The following is a 20,332-nucleotide window of genomic DNA, read 5'->3' as shown; positions in this document are numbered from 1 at the left end:
ACTCTAATATACTTTACTGTACTGGGCTGTACTAGACTCTACTGGACTGTACTAGACTCTACTAGACTTTACTGTACTATAACTGGGCTGTACTAGACTCTACTGGACTGTACTAGACTCTACTGGGCTGTACTAGACTCTACTGGACTCTACTAGACTTTACTGTACTAGACCCTACTGGGCTGTACTAGACTCTGCTGGACTCTACTAGACTTTACTGTACTAGACCCTACTGGGCTGTACTAGACTCTACTGGACTTTACTGTACTAGACCCTACTGGGCTGTACTAGACTCTGCTGGACTCTACTAGACTTTACTATACTAGACTCTACTGGGCTGTACTAGACTCTACTGGACTGTACTAGACTCTACTAGACTTTACTGTACTATAACTGGGCTGTACTAGACTCTACTGGACTGTACTAGACTCTACTGGGCTGTACTAGACTCTACTGGACTCTACTAGACTTTACTGTACTAGACCCTACTGGGCTGTACTAGACTCTGCTGGACTCTACTAGACTTTACTGTACTAGACCCTACTGGGCTGTACTAGACTCTACTGGACTTTACTGTACTAGACCCTACTGGGCTGTACTAGACTCTGCTGGACTCTACTAGACTTTACTATACTAGACTCTACTGGGCTGTACTAGACTCTACTGGACTATACTAGACTCTACTAGACTTTACTGTACTAGACTCTACTGGGCTGTACTAGACTCTACTAGACTCGACTATACTTTACTGTACTAGACTATTAGACTCTAATAGACTTTACTGTACTAGACTCTACTGGGCTGTACTAGACTCTACTAGACTTTACTGTACTAGACTCTACTGGACTATACTAGACTCTACTAGACTTTACTGTACTAGACCCTACTGGGCTGTACTAGACTCTGCTGGACTCTACTAGACTTTACTATACTAGACTCTACTGGGCTGTACTAGACTCTACTGGACTATACTAGACTCTACTAGACTTTACTGTACTAGACTCTACTGGGCTGTACTAGACTCTACTAGACTCGACTATACTTTACTGTACTAGACTATTAGACTCTAATAGACTTTACTGTACTAGACTCTACTGGGCTGTACTAGACTCTAATAGACTTTACTATACTAGACTCTACTGGCCTGAACCTTAGGTCTGATTCAGGATATGTCATTGAAATGTAGGAAGAAGTTAGATAGAACCTTAAAAGTCCTTAAAGAGCATAACGTATATGAAGGTTCACTTTGAACTCATCTAATGATAAATATCTCAGTAACTTCAGGTCTGCTGATTCTGTCTAGATCTCAGTGATGATGACCACTGACTTCTTCATGTCACAGCTGGCTTTATTGTGGTAAAAGGTATATAAACGGTAGTGAAGGATATCTCTTTCATCCTCTGGAGATAGTAGAGTTGTTGAAAGAAGAGACAAGCTCCGTTCTGGTATAATGTAACCTACTTGACAGAACTATTGTCTGGCTCTACATTTTGTACTGTTCTAGACTGAACTATGCTCGACTGGACTGCAGTGGCTCTGTTCTGGTTTCATAATAATACTAACTAAGGGCACTCAGAGAGCTCAGACCTCCACCAAGGCCATGCCCTATCTCCGCGACTCTACTCCAAGCTCCCTCCGGATGTCTGAGCTCCTCACCCTATCTCTAAGTCTGAGCCCAGCCAACCTACGGAGGAAACTCATTTCGGCCGATTGTATCAGTGATCTCATTCTTTCAGTCACTAGCCAAAGCTTGTGAACCTAGGTGAGGGTCTGAACGTAGCTCGAACTCATCTCCCTTTTGAACAACAACAGTCCAGAACAGCGCCCACGTCACTGCTGATTACGCACCAATCCGCCGCTCGATCTCACGCTCCACCCTACCCCCATTAGTGAACGAGAGATACTTGAACTTTTTCACTGTTAATTGTTGGGCTGTGTTGGTCAACGTTAGGGACTTCACACTTATTTTTAATAAGGGGGGCTGGAGGATGTGCTCCAATTATCGGAGTATCAAACTGCTCAACCTCCCTGGGACAGTTTATTTCAGGGTGCTGGAAGGGAGGCTGTGACTGACTGTAGAACCTGAGGAGCAATGTGAATTCCATCCTGGTTGTGGGGCAATGGACCAGCTCTTTACCCTTGTTTGGGGGAGGGGAGGGGGGGGGCACGAAGTCAAACATGTTTTCAATGGGTGTCGGGCTCCTTCAGGGTTTTCCCTTGTCGCGCAGAGTTTATTCTGGATGGAGTATTCTATTCTGGCAGGAAAATGTCTATCATTTCAGGGGGATAGCCTAATTAAGAATTTGAATAATGTTACTAATGTGATGTTGAACATCAGTGCTCTTGAAAATGTTAGTACGCTGCTGCTACAGCACACAGTTAAGCAGCTTTTATTAACTATGTAGGTATTTGAGCCAAAGAGTCCCAACTTTGAGTAATTTATTGTAGACTTAGTGAACCAATCAGGACGGACACTTTTGACTTGTGTTCAGCCGGACATAGAGACCGGACGTCATGGGTTAAAAGAGGAAATGGAACAAATAAAAAAGTGGCTGCGTGAGGTCAATAGCCTACATGAAAGACAAGAGAATAATGAAATGAAGTGATGTCATCATGACCCTCCCTCTGGCTCTGGCTGTTTGATGAGTCATATATGTGACTCCCTCCATGTTTGTTAGCTTCATTGTTCAGTTCAGAGAGACAAACTTCCAGCTGAAGTGAATAATGAGCAACTAGACTGAAAGCATACCTCAGAAGATTATCATTTGATTATTTACAGACACGGACAGAGAATCTTTTATACTCCAGACTCCCCTGAAAATGTTGGAACATGTTCGTGTTGAGTCATTTTTATTTTTGTGCTGACAGAATTGTATTAGATATGGAATGCTGTTTTTCTTTATATGGTAACTCAAAGTCGTTTAATATTTTTTATAGTTATAATTTACGAGCGGAAGAATTGGTAGAGACAGAGGAGAGATGAAACTGAGAGGTGTTAGAGCGTCCTAGGTGTGATTGTTGTTTTCTCAGTTTGTTATGCAGGCAGACGAGAAGGTGTGAAAGTGTAATCCTCTAAACCTCTTCTCCCTCCCCATGTTGTAGCTGTTTCTGTGCTGAGCTGACCTCCATCCTGATGATCCACAATCTCCTCCACCCAACACCTCCGACCTGAACGCACACCCTACCCACCCTCTCTGCCAGCCCTGACCTCATTGTTTCCTCCAGAACAACATGGATCTGAAACGTTTTGGAGGTGATATCTGCAGGATCCCTGACACTTAAACACTCTGAACTGATCCCACCCTCTTCCTCCGTCAACTCTGGCTGGTCAGGACCGTCTCCTCCTAGCCGTAACTTCCTGTCCCGTCCTCCTCTGGACCGACGGCGTCCACCATGTCTGAGGGGCTGCTGCAGGTGGAGATCCCAGACTTCGGCAGCAGTGTGCTGGGTAGCCTGAATGAACAGCGGCTGCTGGGTCACTACTGTGATGTCTCCATCCTGGTGCAGGGCCAGGCCTTCAAGGCGCACCGGGCTGTCCTTGCTGCCTCCTCACTCTACTTTAGAGACCTGTTCAGCTCTGCAGCCGACTCTTCGTCCTCGTCCTCCTCCCAGGCGGTGTTCGAGCTGCCGTCCTCGGTGACGCCGACGTGTTTCCAGCAGATTCTGTCCTTCTGCTACACAGGGCGCCTCAGCATGGCCGCCAGTGAGCAGCTGGTGCTCATGTACACCGCTGGCTACCTGCAAATTCAGAACATCGTGGAGCGAGGCATGGAGCTGATGATGTTGAAGGCCTCCTCCTCCTCCTCCTCCTCACCTCTCTGCTGCGACTCACAGGTGGATTTGGCTACACCCACAGAGCTGTATATAGACCAAATTAATCCAGGTAGACCACATATAGACTACATATAGCCTAGACCACAATCAAGGTAGACCACATATAGACCAAATATAGAATTAAGGTATCATTCATTAAGTTGAAAGTTTGGTAAATCTGACTTGGAGAAGAATACTAATGTGTGAATTAAACTCAGTGACTGTAAAAAAAAAAAATCTCCCTCAGACTCGAAGAAGCTCAGTGATCTGCAGAGAGCCGAACTGTAAAAACGTTACTAACTTTAATTACAGCAGCATATAGTGGACATTAGAGGAACTGCAGCAGATCATCACACTTTAAATTTGATTAGTCAGAACTTTCTCTGGCCACACCCCAACTAATGATGTCACAGCTTGTGTTTTTTAAAGTAGTGTAAATGCTCTAAGCAGCAGTTCATGATGAGGCCAAATTTATTATCAGCAAACAGTAATATGCGCATTCTGATGATACATTTCAATACTCTTTATCAGCATCTCTTTTTAACTTTTTAACTTTATTTAAACACACGGATGTATTACAGACAACCTCAGCTGACGAGCTTGGGGGTTTTGACACCCCGATGGTCCAGCAGCACAGCGCCCCCCAGCTGCAGGAGGCCAGTCCAAACCAGCCGTCCCTGAGCCCCGAGGAGCTGCTGCTAGCCGTCAGCAGGATCAAGCAGGAGAGAGCCGACACTCCTCCTGCTGAGAACGGAAGAGGAGCAGCAAGAGGAGGAGGAGAGGAGGCCAGGTGAGGAGAAACAGGAGTTCATTTCCGATCTGTGGGATCATTTTAGGGCATCCTGTTGAACTACAGCAGTGGTTCCTAAACTTTAAGTCTTGTGACCCCTTAAAAAGGCAAAGACTAGTTGTGACTAGGGCTGTAGCGATACACGATATTCAGCTCACGATACGATATATATCACGATATTCAGCCAACGATACGATTCGATATAATTCGATACACTTACATCATTTTATGAAAGCTTTAAAGGGGACAGAGTGATTTTGGTGACATCTTGTGAGTGTTCCATTTACTTGGATTTAATTAATTGAACTGAAACTAAAAACATCAATTACACAATATGTCTCTGACTGACTGACTGACTGACTGGAACGTCTACAGCAGGGATCATCAACTACATTTTTTTCAGAATTTTTCTAAGCACTTTCAAATAAAGAAAATAAAATGAATTTATACCTAATACGCCTATTCTTGTTCGAAATTTTCACTTTCTTACTGAATTAATGCTATATATATATATATATATATTTTTTTTTTTTACATGTATTAGTGTGAGCAAACTCCTAAAAACATGGAAACTCCATAATGATAACTGGCTCTTTAACTAGAAGAAGATCTCAGACTAGGAGGCAGTTCACCTAGGAGTGATGGTTAAAGTCTGTGATTATGGAAACATTATTGTAGTATACAGCATCCTGATTGGTGGAAAATGCTTGCAGAAAGAAATTGCTGTTGTCAGGTAAACATGTCACTGTCAAAGAGGCTGAAGGGAAAAGTTGATGTGGAAAATCCCAGCTTTAATGATGAATGGACTGATAAGCAGGCTATGCACTCGTCATGTATGCCTCATTTACAATGAAACGATGTTGTTGCAAAATAATACAACCAGCATCATCATCATCATCACTCGAACATAACGATCACGTCATTCACGTGCATATTAAGTAGCTCCAGATTGTCCGAGTTTGGTTTGTTCAGCCAACAGTGAGGTTTACAAGAATTTGTCAAAATTTCCAGATTCCCGGCAACCTAAGATAAACAGTTAGACTACAAACCGACCGCTTTTGTTTTAGCTTGTTTGTAAAAATTTGCTATTTGCAGAGTAGAGCTGTGTTTGCGTAAAACAGCACGGTGGACTGAGCAGATTGAAATATCGCTTTCTACATGTTTATGCCGGTCTACACAGGTGAGTGCATTGATAAGTATTGACTTTCTACTCACGAAGGTTTAATTGTAGCCTATTTACAGAAAAGAGACCAACGTGAGTTCATCTGCCCCAGCAGCCGTTGGTTACTCTGTATCGTTCCCAGTCAGGTGCTGCGTGTTTTAACCTTTAACGCACACACATCCCGGCTCAGCTGTGTGTGTGTTTTAACGCACACACATCCCGGCTCAGCTGTGTGTGTGTTTTAACGCACACACATCTCGGCTCAGCTGTATGTGTGGCGCTCAGGCATCGCTGTACAGAATCCCGGCATGTGAATAGAGATGTAAATACAGGGGGCTGGGTTTTTGCTCTAAATGCTTGAAATGATAAATAACAGAACGCATTTTTTCCTCTTTACATTTTGTGAATTCATGATTATTCTGCGGGCCTGACTAAAAGCTTTGGCGGCGGGCCACCAGTTGACATTGCCTACTCTACAGCGACACAAGCGGCTGGCTGACCAAATCGCTCTTCCTGCAACGCAAACGGGGGTAAACACGGGGGATTTGAATGGGACTTATGCATCGATACCTTAAAAATCAATAGGCCTACTTTCTTGGGGAAAGAATATCGATTTATATCGCAGAATCGATAAAATTGCTCAGCCTGAGTTGTGACCCTCTTCCCTGTTTACATAGAGTAGGCTATAGCCCCTTTCACACATGCACTGCAAACCTGAATTTATCTAGACATTACCTGGTCGAGCAGTATGTGGGAACGCAAATGACTTAATTAGTTGGATTGGACATCAAACGGTAAAAAGTACAGTTAACAGACAACTATTACTTGTGGTATAATAAATCTTTTTTGTATCAAAAGCGAAGTATACATTTAGAATACAGAATGCTGTCTCTTCCTGGTCTATCTTGTCTTTGTTGTTCTGTCCTCAGAGTGGACATTTCTGTGGACCTCCAGTCCTCCAGGAGCAGTGCTCTGTGTTACCTGGGTGCAGGGGGAAGTTTGGTTCCGGGGCTGCAGTCCTATCTGCTGGCGAATGGGGGGCGTTCCAGTCCAGGAGGCTCCAGCCTTCCCACAGACTCCCCTCCCTCTCAACCCCCCACCGAGGAGGAGCTGGAGGAGGATTACTACGGGAACACCGTCCACTCCGGACTTTACCAACACATTTACGGACATCCGGGAAACCCCTACCGTAAGTTACATCATAGTATGATCCCATTCATCTGTGCTCCCCAGTGTGGAAGTTCATTAACCACAACATTTACAGAATGAGCACAAAACTAATCTTAGTGGCGATCCCTTTATAAGTTCAGAAGACAGATTCATAGGCTCACAGAGTTTTAGAGAACAAACTCGGACGGACTGGTAATGTTTTGAGTTCCAGACGAATTATGTGTCACACACACACCAATAGCGTAGGACAAGCGTCAAAACACCTGCACCCATTTAGCCCTTTATAAACCAATAGTTCCAGGAACTTTAGAACCAGATGAACTGAATTTAAAAACAAAACTGGGAACTAAAGTCACTTTAAGGTAATACCATCTGTGTTTACGACACATCTGAAGAACCATGAAGATTAGGCAAATTAGTCCAATTCCGTATTAAAAAACTGCATTAGACCAGTCATAATTGTTTTTTAAAGTAAATAAACATTAAGAAAATAAATCCAGTGGCCGGGTTGGCTCAGTGTGTAGTAGGGATGGGCATTTGATTACAATTTCTTAGTCGATCGTCGGGAGAATTAACGATCGACTATCGATTAATCATTAATATTTTTATATTAAAATTATTTATTTATTTAACTTTTTATAAATTAAAAATGCAATGAAAATCAAAAATACAGCGTGCTTTTCCTCGATGAGATCTCAATTACAAGAAGAACAACTTGTGGCAGTTAAACTGGAGGTTATAGATATAGATATAGATTATAGATATATGCGCTGCGGTGCAGTGCTCTGATGCAGCAGAACCTGCAGCTGCGAGCCAGCGTTCTTAAATAGAGACCCTCGTTTGTTCCAAAATAATAAATAAAAAGAATCATATTAAATAATAACTTAACCAAAAACATAGTAATACTCAGATCTGACAGGTTTTGTCAAAATGTAACTCAAAACTATCCAAGGCACGGACAAAGCCTAATAGGCTAACTCACATACAACTTCTGCACCAGTCTACTGATTTTTGTTGAGAAAGATAAGCATGTTGACATTATCTGTGGTCAGACGCGACCGCTACCTGGTGACCGTCAGTCCAGCCACCGAAAAGAGCCGCGTTGCCGGGATGCACAGGTACCTCCGCGCTAACTTGGCCAGCCCGGGGAACCTTATTCCGTTCTTCGTAGTGAGTTTCTACCAGTCTGGTGATGGTACGTCGTGACGAAATGTGATATATTGATTCCAATATCCATGTCAATGAACTTGCAGGTCCCTTGGGTAATTTTCTCTGCTCGTTGTGCATCGCAGCTCATCCGTGCTAACGTCGAGTTTATAAGATAAAATAAGATAAGATAAGCCTTTATTGTCTCCCATAGGAGAAATTTGTCTTGGGCACTTATGCTAGGTTGAGACTGAGAGCAGGCACATTAGTGTTTGCAGTGAACTAAGTAGTTTTGTTTTTATCAAAATGGTCCCACGCCACACTTCGCCGTGTCCTCTTCATGATTACTTTTGAAATCGAAACGGAAACTCACAGCCGTAACGGAGTATGGAGTAAAATTTCTCACCTAACTGTCCTGTCAAGAATTAAAGGCAGAAAAGCCCCAAAAAATTATCTTTAAAATAAATAAATCCAGAAATATTTGTCTTTCCCCCTAATGTTGATACAACAAAGTAGATACTAGATACTCACACAGTGCGTCTTTGACTGTTTGAATGAAGGTGAACACAAGTTGTAGTAGCCTGAGGTTTGTGTTTGACCAATTAGTGAGGACTTTTTGGAGGACAGTAACTTTATTTAAATGCTGATAGGTTCCTGAGTTTCTGAAATAGTTCCTGGCCTATTAGAAAGTACTACACCCACGGATCATCCTGGTAACAAAATGGTTAAGATACATACATATAACTGCTATGTCCCGGGTTTGGTTCTGTACCCTTACATCTTCATTCATTTGTATGACGGGTCCGGGGTGGGCTGGGGCCATCAATTGAAACAAACAGACCTCAGCACTCGCGTACTTATCAGACAACTTTAATTTTTTTATATATGTATATAGCGTCTTAGAACTGTGCACCTTAACCCCCCCCCCTTTTTTTTTGCACTACTTATTTTATTCCATGTTGTTACATTGTTACATGGTGGCACTGGATAAATGAGTTGCTTTTAATCTCGTTGTACATGTGTATAGTGACAATAAAAGGCATTCTGTTCTATTCTTTCCTGGAACTGTGCAAGCAACTGATTGTGAGTTCACTAAATTATAAGACAGTTATCAGGAAATGGGCAGTGGGGCTTTTGCTCGTCATAGCTTCTGCACAAGTAATTATGATAATGCTAATTTAGCTAACTTTAGCTATCAAAAATAACAGTCTGTGGTTAGGAAAGATTGCCGCTATTTGTTATAAATCAACCTGTGATTAGGGATATATGATACCACTGTCAGCTAATCTCATTCAGTTGTACAGCAGGGATACAGTAGTGCACAGAATACCCATGGTTACCACACATTGATTGCCTGCCGTTCACTCGCGGAGAGTTGTCCGCCTGTCTATTCACATGAGGAGTGCAGTGAGACCCTGCGGATCCATGCGACTACACAGACAAAGTGACGCTCCCCGCGTGAAAAGCCCTTAACGCAGTCAGAGTTTTCTGGGAGCAACGTCTAGTGGACATCAGTGGTAGTGCAGTATAAGACACTCAAGAATGAGCTTCAACACTCCACAGGTTCACTCAACTTTGTTTAATATTTTTGTAATTACACCTCGTGGTTATGCTAAACACCCCATTATTTCCATTTCTTATTGGTCCAGTCCAAGAGAAGATGGAGATGCTATCCCTTCCATTGGCTAACGAGCGTCGGCCCTGTGTGCTGGTTGGTCGGGACAACATGGCGCTCCCTGCCAGTCTGATTAGTCAGATTGGGTATCGTTGCCACCCGTCGCTCTACACTGAGGGAGACCCAGGAGAGAAGGTGGAGCTGGTGGCAGGTAAAACAACAGAACACCTGTCTAGACGTAGAGCATTACATTTTACACTTAAATAAAAGGTGAAAGGTTAATACAGTGCACAAGATAGTAAATAAGCAGTGATTTTAGACACAGCATCAAGGCTTTTCACACTGCATATTCTTAGCCCAGGGCTATCCTTAGCCTTAACTTAGCCCCTTTTTTCCACACGCATTGTTTACCCAGGGTTAGTCTGGATCAACGTAAGTACATTTCCAGGATAAAGCCTTACTTCCGTCGTGAGATGTCCCTCACCTTCTGCTCCCTGTGTGTCTGTTCTCAAAATCCCTATGGGAAACAACAACAAACTGTGAGCTAGCAAGCCACACTCTAAAAATGGCAGGTTTTGAAGAAAATGTGGATTGTGCAATAAGGCAGGTCTGCTTGGTTCTATTGGTGAATGATTGTAAAGATTTTCAAAGAATATGTTTACGGAATACAGTACAGGCCAAAAGTTTTAGTCTTATATTTTAGATTCCTCAAAGTAGCCACCCTTTGCTTTTTTTGATAACTCTGCAAACCCTTGGTGTTCTCTCAATGAGCTTCATGAGGTAGTCACCTGAAATGGTTTTCACTTCACAGGTGTGCTTTGTCAGGGTTAATTAGTGGAATTTTTTCCCTTATTAATAAAAAAAGCAAAGGGTGGCTACTTTGAAGAATCTAAAATATAGGACATGTTTTCAGTTATTTCACACTTTTTTGTTAAGTACATAATTCCATATGTGTTCATTCATAGTTTTGATGTCTTCAGTGAAAATCTACAATGTAAATAGTCATGAAAATAAAAAGGAAAGGCATTGAATGAGAAGGTGTGTCCAAACTTTTGGCCTGTACTGTATATTATCTAACTGGGACGTTTTGGGAACGATTGGTGGGGAATGCTGTTGACGAAGTACACACGGCAAAACACTGGTAAGAGCACATAGAGAGGCAATGTCCCTCCCCTTCTGATGGACCACCATGGGACCTTATTACAGAAAAAATATGTACTGTAGGTAATCGGGAGAGACTAATTATTTTTTGATCGCGTTTGAATTGAGCCATGAATTACACGTATAATGTCGTCACTTTCAAAGATCATTTTCCAAGTCAAGAAAGTCTCAGTTTGTCGTAAAACAGTTGGAAGTATAAGGCCTCCTGCACACTACCTGCGTGGTGTGAGCGTGGCGTTCCTGTTGCGTGTCAGTTGCGTGGCGGCTGCGTTTTCTATGTCTTTGCAAACCAGAAACGTGTCTGACGCAGCGCTGCTGCTAGCCTTGTCTGTACACATATATGTTTCCCATTGATAAAATGAAATAATACCATGTTCTTCAACTTTATTTTGTCAATATTTTTGTGCGATTACAGCAAAGAGAACGTTGGCAGTATTGACGGCAAAATAGGCTACAGAATATTTAGTTCTGTATTGACAGGTGCAATATTTGAAAATCGATAATTATTATTATTAATATAATTTCCTTGTTGTTGTAGTGCAAGTTTTAAAAGGTGTATTTACAAAAGTTATGTTGTGGGAAAACAAGAAAAGTCTTTTAGTGTCTTTGTCTTCAATAGTGTTCTCCATGGGGTTTGCAGCCATCAGTGTGCTCTTTCCATGACAATCTCCTGAATGAATCTCTCTCACGCACCTGCTATGGCCTGAGTTATCAGCGTCACACAAACACACCCCCACATGTAATGTCAGCACTTGCGCTATCAGCTAACCATTCAAAAGACCTCTCGTTACAGTCTTGCATTGCCAGACCTATCTCCACAGCGCTGTGGAGTAAGGTCTGTCTAAACCACACATACATTCTGGGATAGGAATTAATAACGCTCTGGGTTGTTTGCATTTCTTTAAACCAGTCACACTCGTCATGGGCGGCGCTAAACTCCAGACACAGCGATGTTGGCTCTGCAATATAGTCTCAGGAAGGAACGTGTTCAGGTCCAGGTATGAATGTGTAACTGTGTGAATGGGATCAGGGCGTTCCTGCAAACGAGAGGCTTCCTCTCAGTAAACCTTCCTTGAATAAATAAAGGTTAAAAAAAACAATATAACACAATTCAGTAATTTCAGGTATATTTTAGACTAGAGCCTAGTACCGCCCAAGACAATTGTGATTGGTTTAAAAGAAATCTCAGAGCATTTTTTTCCTCCTTTTCTAGAATGTATCTGTGGCGTAGCCATACCTAACTCCACAGCACTGTGGAGATAGGTTTGCTATTGCGAGACCTAAGGGACGCGTCACGCCTTTCCCCGTCCTTCCGGACCATCCATTCTAGCATAAACTGTGTGAAAAGCCCTTTCCTGTTCTTTAAGTTTGTCCTCATGGTAACACGATTGGTAGGAAGGTCATTAAACACAAAACTGTCAGACATAAATCAGACATACTGATATTTGTGTGTGTGTGTGTGTGTGTGTGTGTGTGTGTGTGTTTAGGTTCAGGTGTTTTCATGACACGAGGTCAGCTGATGAACTGTCACCTGTGTGCCGGAGTCAAACACAAGGTGCTGCTCAGGAGACTGCTGGCTACGTTCTTTGACAGGTGAGCTGGACACTGTTTTCAGAGATCCTGGACGTGGTTAGCCTAGCTTAGCATATAGACTGGGAGCAGAGGGAAACTATTAGCCTGAATCAGTTAAACGTTCAAAAATACACCTCTAAAGCTCACTTACATGCTCAAGGTTTAAAGGGTGATAGAATGATTATATAGGGTATTTCACACTGTTCCTTAAGGTCTCCTAATAGGGTATTTAACATTGGTTGAGCTGAAAATAACCCAAGTGCTTTTCTGTGGGCCATTAACTACCCTGCGAATATGGCCCTACTTTGAACAAGAGTTTTTCTTCCAAATATGGTAGGCTCATGAATATTTAGATGAGCTGCGCACTGATTGGTTGAGCGACCCACATACACATACATTGGAGACAAGACAGCAGGTCTCATATTTCAGACACTGCAGTAGTTATACATTGTTTGTCTGCTATTTCGTTATTAAATTCACTTCTGAGACTTATTATCTTATTATTATTATTATCTGAGACACTTATGCGAGAAATCAACTATATAAAGCTCAAATATGGGCCATTTTACGAAAATTGATAGCTAATTGCAAATTTGGCATAACTATAGTATATTTACAGTTTGAATTTCGTCACGCCATTTATATTACAGCTACCCCAAGGTCTTAGAAAGCTAAGACTTGTGTCCGATTTCAATTTAATGCATTTTTGTGAATATGAGGGGTTTCGTTAGCTGCTAGTGTCCATTCAATCCTATGGGTAAAGACCGCGGCTAGCTAGCTACACTTTCGGCATAACTAGAGTATCCTTAGTACCCTAAGGTCTTACAAAGCTTAGCTGACACTTTTGTCCGATTTGAATTTAATGCATTTTTGTGAATTTCAGAGGTCTAGGAGGAGGCTAGCTAGCTCTCATTGATACAGCTTCATCCAGCCGCGGGCTCTATCAATGAGCTCGCGGAAGCATTTGTTTAAATATCTCAACACACATATCCATTATAAGATTAACTGTGATGAACAAGTGATGAAATAGCATCCGAACAATATATACAAATTCTGAGATCTGCGTGACCTATTCAGAAGACTACCTGATCTCAGATCAGTGGTGTAGCCTATGTAAATGTTGGGGCGTGACAGAGGTAGATACTAAGGAGGAGCCACCGAGTTGACGTCAACTCTGTGATTCGTTGAGATTTGCCTGTTTTCAGAGGGAGTTTCAAATTGTGAGATTTGCAGAGGAAAGAGGTGTCAATGGGATTTTGAGGTTCTATGTATGTCCTATTTAATTTGTCGTTATTCAATTATGACAAGGTAAAATTGGTTTTGCATTCTATCACCCCTCTAAAATGACTTGTTCATGTTCTCTGATGGCATCCTGAAGTGGGCCATCAGAAATGACTGATGCATATAATTGCTTATAAAGTAATATAATACTAAGTAAGTAAAACCAAATTTATCAGAAGAGGCCTACTTTGATTTTTGAACATGGAGGGGGCGGGATTTATGTCCTATTCCACAGTCAGCCACCAGGGGTGGTCCAGATGTTTTACCATCACTTTTGGGAGCTGTATTGTTGTCCATCTTTATATACAGTCTATGGTTGTGATAGATCTGCGTATTCTAGATATGTATATGTTATACATATCTGACTGGATGAATAGTTTAACCTCCACCAAATAGTCAACAAAGCTAAAATATTATCTACCTGTAAACATGTCTAACATAAAAAAGAGGCTATACATTATCAACCATATGTCACACATAGAGGGGCTGACATCATCAGACGTCATGTGACATCATCAGACGTCATGTGACATCAGGCTGTGTTATATATTCCAGAACATTCTGACTCTCAGCCAGCTGCTGTTTTACATAACTGCTCTGTCACATCATTGTCTGCGTGAAAGGGAGGGGGGGTAATCTAAAGCTCAGTATAGGTGCTGATTGGGTTGTTATGGTATCCATAGAAACACTCTGGCCAATAGCTGTGGGACAGGGATCCGCTCCTCTACCAATGATCCGAGCCGAAAGCCTCTGGACAACCGAGTGTTAAACACCGTCAAACGTAGGACACACACACACACACACACAAACACACACACACACGCACACACACACACATGGATGTATGTCTTTTTACTGTATTTTGTAAATATTAAGACATTTCCCTCCTCCTCCTCCTCAGTCTACTGTCAGAACTTTGCTCCTAATTTTAAGGAGAGTGAGATGAATGTCATTGCGGCCGACATGTGTACCAACGCCCGAAGAGTCCGTAAACGTTGGCTCCCCAAGATCCAGTCTCTCCTTCCTGACAGCCTCCCTACCTCCTCCCACCCCCGCAAGGCTAAGAGAGGAGGAGGAGGTCAGGGTGGAGGAGGTCAGGGAGGGGAAGCGGCGGTGCAGCGCAGCTGCAGCCCCTTCGAGCTGGACCTGCGGCAGCTCGGCGCGTCCTACCTCGGACTGGAGGCTCCGCTGTTCGCCGAGCGACGCGAGAGGGAGGCCGCGGGGGAGAAAGAAAGAGAGAAAGAGGCCCCAGCCGCCCTCCTGCCGCACCTGCAGTTCGCCGTGTCCCGTGGGGCAGGAGCAGGAGCAGGTGGGGGTCAGGCAGAGGAAGAGCTGATGGGCGGCGAGGCAGACGGGGGAGGGAGGCTACAGACTGATCAAACCCCAGACCTCCCAGTCTCCCTGTCCTCCTCCTCTTCTTCCTCCTCCTCCTCACACCCCTCCCCTCAGCCTGCAGAGCCCACTCCTCCTCACAGGGGATTGGCCGACACAGAAGAGAGGGGGGCGGAGGCTCTGGAAGACAGCCAATAAGCATTCTATTGCATCTGCCTACCTGTATGTAAATAACACAATAGCTACCTGTCCCCCCCCCATCTGTCTGTCTGCCCTACCTGGGACAGAAAGCTCTCCTGTCTACCTTTCTGTCTGTCTGCCTCTACCTAGGAATGACAGTTATCCTGTCTGCTTCTACCTGGGAAAGACAGTCCTCCTTTCTTCCTGTCTGTCTCTACCTGTCTGTTTGCTTCTACCTGGGACAGACAGTCCTCATTTGTCCCTGTCTGTCTCTTCCCCTACCTCACTACCTATCCACCTGTCTACCTCTCTGCCCCCAGTTTGTCTACCTTTCTGTTTGACCTACCTCTGTCTGTCTGTATGTCTGCTCCTTTACCTGTCTGTCCTCCTGTCTGTCTGTCTGCTCGGCTCAACTGCATGTTAACAGCCTCCTGCAGTCCAGCACACAGGCTTATAGCAAAAGGACTGATGATGATGATAATATTCAATCTGATAACGACAATAAAGCTTCTTAATAATCAGATTACTGTCTTTGTGTTTTCTGTATGATCGGAACTGAAACTTTTAAATGTGTGGTCCTCCTGAGGTTTCCTATAGCGCCACCCTCTGGCAGTGGTGGAATGTAACGAAGAACAAATAATTTGTTACTGTATTTAAGTTGGCCTGCATTTTTCACGTATCTGTAATCTTTACTTAAAGTGATGGTTCGGAGTAATTCACCCTAGGGTCCTTTGCACCATGACCTCGAGCCAAACACCCCCCCAGAAGCTTTTTTCACCTGGGTCTAACATTGGGAGAGTTAGCGTAGAGAGCGTTATCAGCTGAATAGCTTAGCGCAGGGGCTAACAGACCCACGTTTGTATGTGTAAATTACCCCACTAATAATGCCCAAAATGATACCAACGTCTACAAATTACTACAAATAGGTTATGCTCTCATAAAACGATGGATTGGAAAGTTTGTAAGTACACCAGAAGTTTATGTAAATAACACTTGCCTGCTGGCTTCTGCTCTCTGCTGTTGTTGTTGCTGCTGTAAGATGAGTGCTTAGGGCCGTCTACAAAGTACAACACCGAAAAGAGATATAACAAAAATAAAAAAATAAATGTTTTAAAGTAAGTGCTGTAGTATAACTAGCAGGAGACAAGTAATAATTGAGGTAAGTTTGGAGACATTACCTTATTTAATCATTGAATTAATAAATATTTTTGTTGTAACTCTTTTCAGTGTAGTAATTTGTAGACGGCCCTAAGCACTCGTCTAACTGCAGGTAGCAGCAGCAGCAGAAGAGAGCAGGCAAGTGTTCATAAACTTCTGGTATACTTACAAACTTTCCAATCCATCGTTTTATGAGAGCATAACCTATTTGTACTACTTTGGTATCATTTCGGGCATTATTAGTGGGGTAACTTACAAGATACAAACGTAGGACCATTAGCCCCTGCGCTAAGCTATTCAGCTGATAACGCTACTCTAGCTAACTCTCCCAATGTTAGACCCAGGTGAAAAAAGCTTCTGGGGGGGTGTTTGGCTCGAGGTCATGGTGCAAAGGACCCTAGGGTGAATTACTCCGAACCATCACTTTAAGTAGACTCAATAGTGCATAGCCTAGTGTTAGGTTATAAAAAGTTAAAACTATGCTTACGTTTTGAAAACAATGTACTTTTGGTTATATGCAGTTTGCAGGTAGATCTAATCAAATACACTAATCAGCATTTGACTGCCTCACCCAAACTCAAGCTTCTAAAGAATTGATTAGGTTATTTAGCATGAAAGAAGATGCTGTAGAAGACTCATTGTCCCCACAGGAAAGGTAACTGTTGTCTCTTTTTGGGGGAGCCATCCCCTGTTGAGCTAGATGTGATTAGAACAAAGGAAATGCATATTACTGTAGAATCAACACTTCCATGATAAACAACTTTAGTCTGTGACTTGAAATTCAGAGGTGTGTCCTTATCCTGAGGGACAGGAATAAATGTGGGATCAGGAGAAAGATTCGGGACTGTTTTTATGTGACTCCACAAGGAGAATCATGGATTCAGTCCGCTGTCAGCTGCAGTGTAACATTTGTTTTGTCATGTCGCATGGCTGCAATCTGTGTCCCAACAAGGGGAAGCATGTTTTGCAGTCTGCTACTGGCAGTGTTTTATGTTAAATGTTTGATTGTGTTTTGACTGTTTTCACCGTGTTGTTTTATTAAACCTTTTGCTTAATCTTTCAATTCGACCCAGTCTCTCCTTCCTCCAGAAATCAGAACGAACACGTCTTTTGTATAACGAACACTGGGCTACTTTTGACTTTTACTTCGTTACATTTTGTAGCAATTAGGCTAGCTATACTTTCCACTACATTTCTACAACATTCCGTTACATTTTCTGATCAGTTTTCCCCCTGCCAAAACATCTTCTTGACCGTCACACGTTTGTCTCACCAGTGAAGTTTGCTTGCCGTAGATATTTGCAAATAAGATTAAGAGAATAAATCGTTATGCAAGTACTTTTAAAGATCCCATGATATGGTGCTCCTTGGATGCTTTTATATTGACCTTAGTGGTCCCTTAATACTGTATCTGAAGTCTCTTTCCCGAAATACCAGAATTACCACCCAAAGCCAATGAGCTTTCTTTAGTATGTGCCATTTCTGTGTCTGTAGCTATTGAGGAGGAGAGGGGGCCTTGACCAACTGATGATGATGTCTCTCTCATGGGCGGGCCAAATTCTCTGGCCGTGCAAAGCAGAGAATGTAAATGGACTGTTTTTATATAGTGCTTTTCTAGTCTTAACGACTACTCAAAGCACTTTAATATAGTACATAATACACCATTCACACACATTCGCTGCCACCTGCTCATCAGATAAACACTCACACACATTTACACTCCGATGCACAGCATCAGGGGCAACTCGGGGTTCAGTGTCTTGCCCAAGGCCACTACGACATGGGACTGCAGGACCAAGGATCAAACCACCAACCTTCCGATTGGCAGGCAACCGCTCTACCACTGAGCCACAGCCACCCGCAGAAAGGGGAGGTAACCCTGCTAGAGGCAAGATTCCAGATCGGCCCATCTGAGCTTTCATTTTCTCAAAGGCAGAGCAGGATACCCAGGGCTCGGTTTACACCTATCGCCATTTCTAGCCACTGGGGCACCATAGGCAGGCTGGGGGAACTCCAGTGAAATTTTCATGCCATGGGACCTTTAATCTAAGTACATTTAAAAGCAGGTACTGTTTACTTATTAGGGTTGTCATTGTGGTACATCTACTTTTACTAAAGTAAATATGTCTCTGGTTATTTGTACTTTTACTTAAGTACTGAGATTCAGTACTTCCCCCACCACTGCTCTCTGGTAGCAAGAAAGTTTGAACCCAACACGGCTACCTTTCATATCATATTTGACTTCTTCGTTTTGGGTTTTAGACCTTAGAATTCAATGCTGCTCACCAGGTTTGGACATACAACTTTCAGTCTACATACAGACATTTTTTTTTTTTTATCGTTTTGCTGTATATAATATGTATATATTTGTATGTGTTATGTTATGTGTTTTTCTCTTTTTTGTATTACGTAAGGAGCATCTATCGAACAGTATTTGTTTCTTTGGAAGGCGCCTGGACGACACGCCTAAATATGACTCAAAATCCAACTTAAATTCACAATTACTCAGCAACTCCAAACCAAAGAACAAAAATGGAATGACTCAGCTCTCATATACCAACTGATGCTATTATTGATCAATCAGCTGATTGTCAAAAGGGTGTGACGATATGCCACATACCAAGACCAATTAACAAAACTCCACTATACTATATGTATATTACATGTTTATAATGACTCTAGCTTTCCTCTCAATATCAATATATTTATGCACCATTCATCTAAATAAAAGTTAATATCCAAATCATAATGTCGGCTCCAACATTAGGGGAGGACTCTGAAGAAGCTTTCAGGCTTCCTTCCTCTCCTGCACTCAAGTAGCTTTTTAGAAGTTCTATCATGTTAACTTCTTGTGTGCAGGAACCATTGTACCAGGGCTTAAGGATCTTCCACTTAATCTTCTCAAAGAGCTGCAACTACAACATTTATTTTCATCATGTATTAAAGTGCCCATATTATGAAAAAATCACTTTTTTCTGGGATTTGGGGTGTTCTTTTGAGTCTCTGGTGCTTCCACACACATACAAACTTTGAAAAAAATCCATCCATGCTGTTTTGAGAGAGATACGGTTTCTGAATGTGTCCTGCCTTCAGTCTCCTAGTGAGCTGTTCAAAATCGGCTCGGTCTGTGACGTCACAGTCCGAAATGAGCTGGCTAACCACAACCGTTAGCTCGTTAGCATGCTAACCGTTAGCATTAGCATGCTAACGCTAATGCTAACGCTAGCATGCTACGTCGTTCTCAATAGTAAAGCACTGCTACAACACACACAAGTTCACCATAATCTCCAAAAGAACTACTTGTGCGCCCTCATTTAGAAGTCTCCCAGCTAATCCTGCATTGTAACTGACTGAAGTTGGAGAAACAGGCTTTCTTTTACTGTCTCTAGAGTTAGCTAGCTGACATGCTCTACATCTGAGCTACTGAGCATGTGCAAGTGCAATCAAAGATAGTACAGAAGAAGAAGATGAAAAGAGGTCTCACTCTGTAGCTAAAACAGAAACCAGGTGAAAAGAGGATCTGCAGCAGTGAGAGAGAGAGCTGTGCAGTACAACAAAAATATGGTGTTTTTTGAAAATTAAACCATGTAAACCTATTCTGGTACAATCTTAAAATACAGTTATGAACCTGAAAATGAGCATAATATGGGCACTTTAATGTGTGGATTATTGTCTGGATGAGTGGATGAGTTTTTTGGTCTCTAAAATGTGGATCAGTGTTTCCCAAATCACAAGATGAAGTCCTCAAATGTCTTGTTTTGTCCACAACTCAAAGATATTCAGTTTCCTGTCCCAGAGGAGAGAAGAAACCAGAAAATATTCACATTTAACAAGCTGACATCACACAGGTTTCACTGCTTTCAATGAAAAAATTGCTTGCATACAAACTGTGTTAATGCAGAAGGTTCTTAGCCTATGTTAAGTTTATACACATTTCTGTGTGCCGGTGGTT

The 20,332-nt window shown here is 42.5% G+C and overlaps 1 protein-coding gene across 2 annotated transcripts in view; it reads left to right on the top strand.

The window, feature by feature from the left end:
* Positions 1-15,745, top strand: part of LOC120559985 (nucleus accumbens-associated protein 2-like) — a 16,961-nt gene extending 1,216 nt beyond the window's left edge. The window contains exons 1-8 of one of the 2 annotated variants that reach the window (XM_039802065.1): positions 2,831-2,906; positions 3,103-3,834; positions 4,395-4,603; positions 6,695-6,954; positions 9,731-9,907; positions 12,345-12,450; positions 14,394-14,491; positions 14,612-15,745. In XM_039802065.1, the coding sequence (XP_039657999.1) occupies positions 3,394-3,834; positions 4,395-4,603; positions 6,695-6,954; positions 9,731-9,907; positions 12,345-12,450; positions 14,394-14,491; positions 14,612-15,240 (1,920 nt within the window). In that variant the 5' untranslated portion in view covers positions 2,831-2,906; positions 3,103-3,393 and the 3' untranslated portion in view covers positions 15,241-15,745. Of the gene's footprint in view, positions 1-2,830; positions 2,907-3,102; positions 3,835-4,394; positions 4,604-6,694; positions 6,955-9,730; positions 9,908-12,344; positions 12,451-14,393; positions 14,492-14,611 lie in introns of those variants that run through there. The other variant, XM_039802064.1, reaches the window with a different exon arrangement.
* Positions 15,746-20,332: the final 4,587 nt, after the last annotated feature.

Source organism: Perca fluviatilis, chromosome 6, assembly GCF_010015445.1.
Source record: "Perca fluviatilis chromosome 6, GENO_Pfluv_1.0, whole genome shotgun sequence".
Taxonomy (NCBI): Eukaryota; Metazoa; Chordata; class Actinopteri; order Perciformes; family Percidae; genus Perca; species Perca fluviatilis.
The sequence above is the reverse complement of the archived record's forward strand: the minus strand, read 5'-3'. Positions and strand labels throughout refer to the sequence as shown.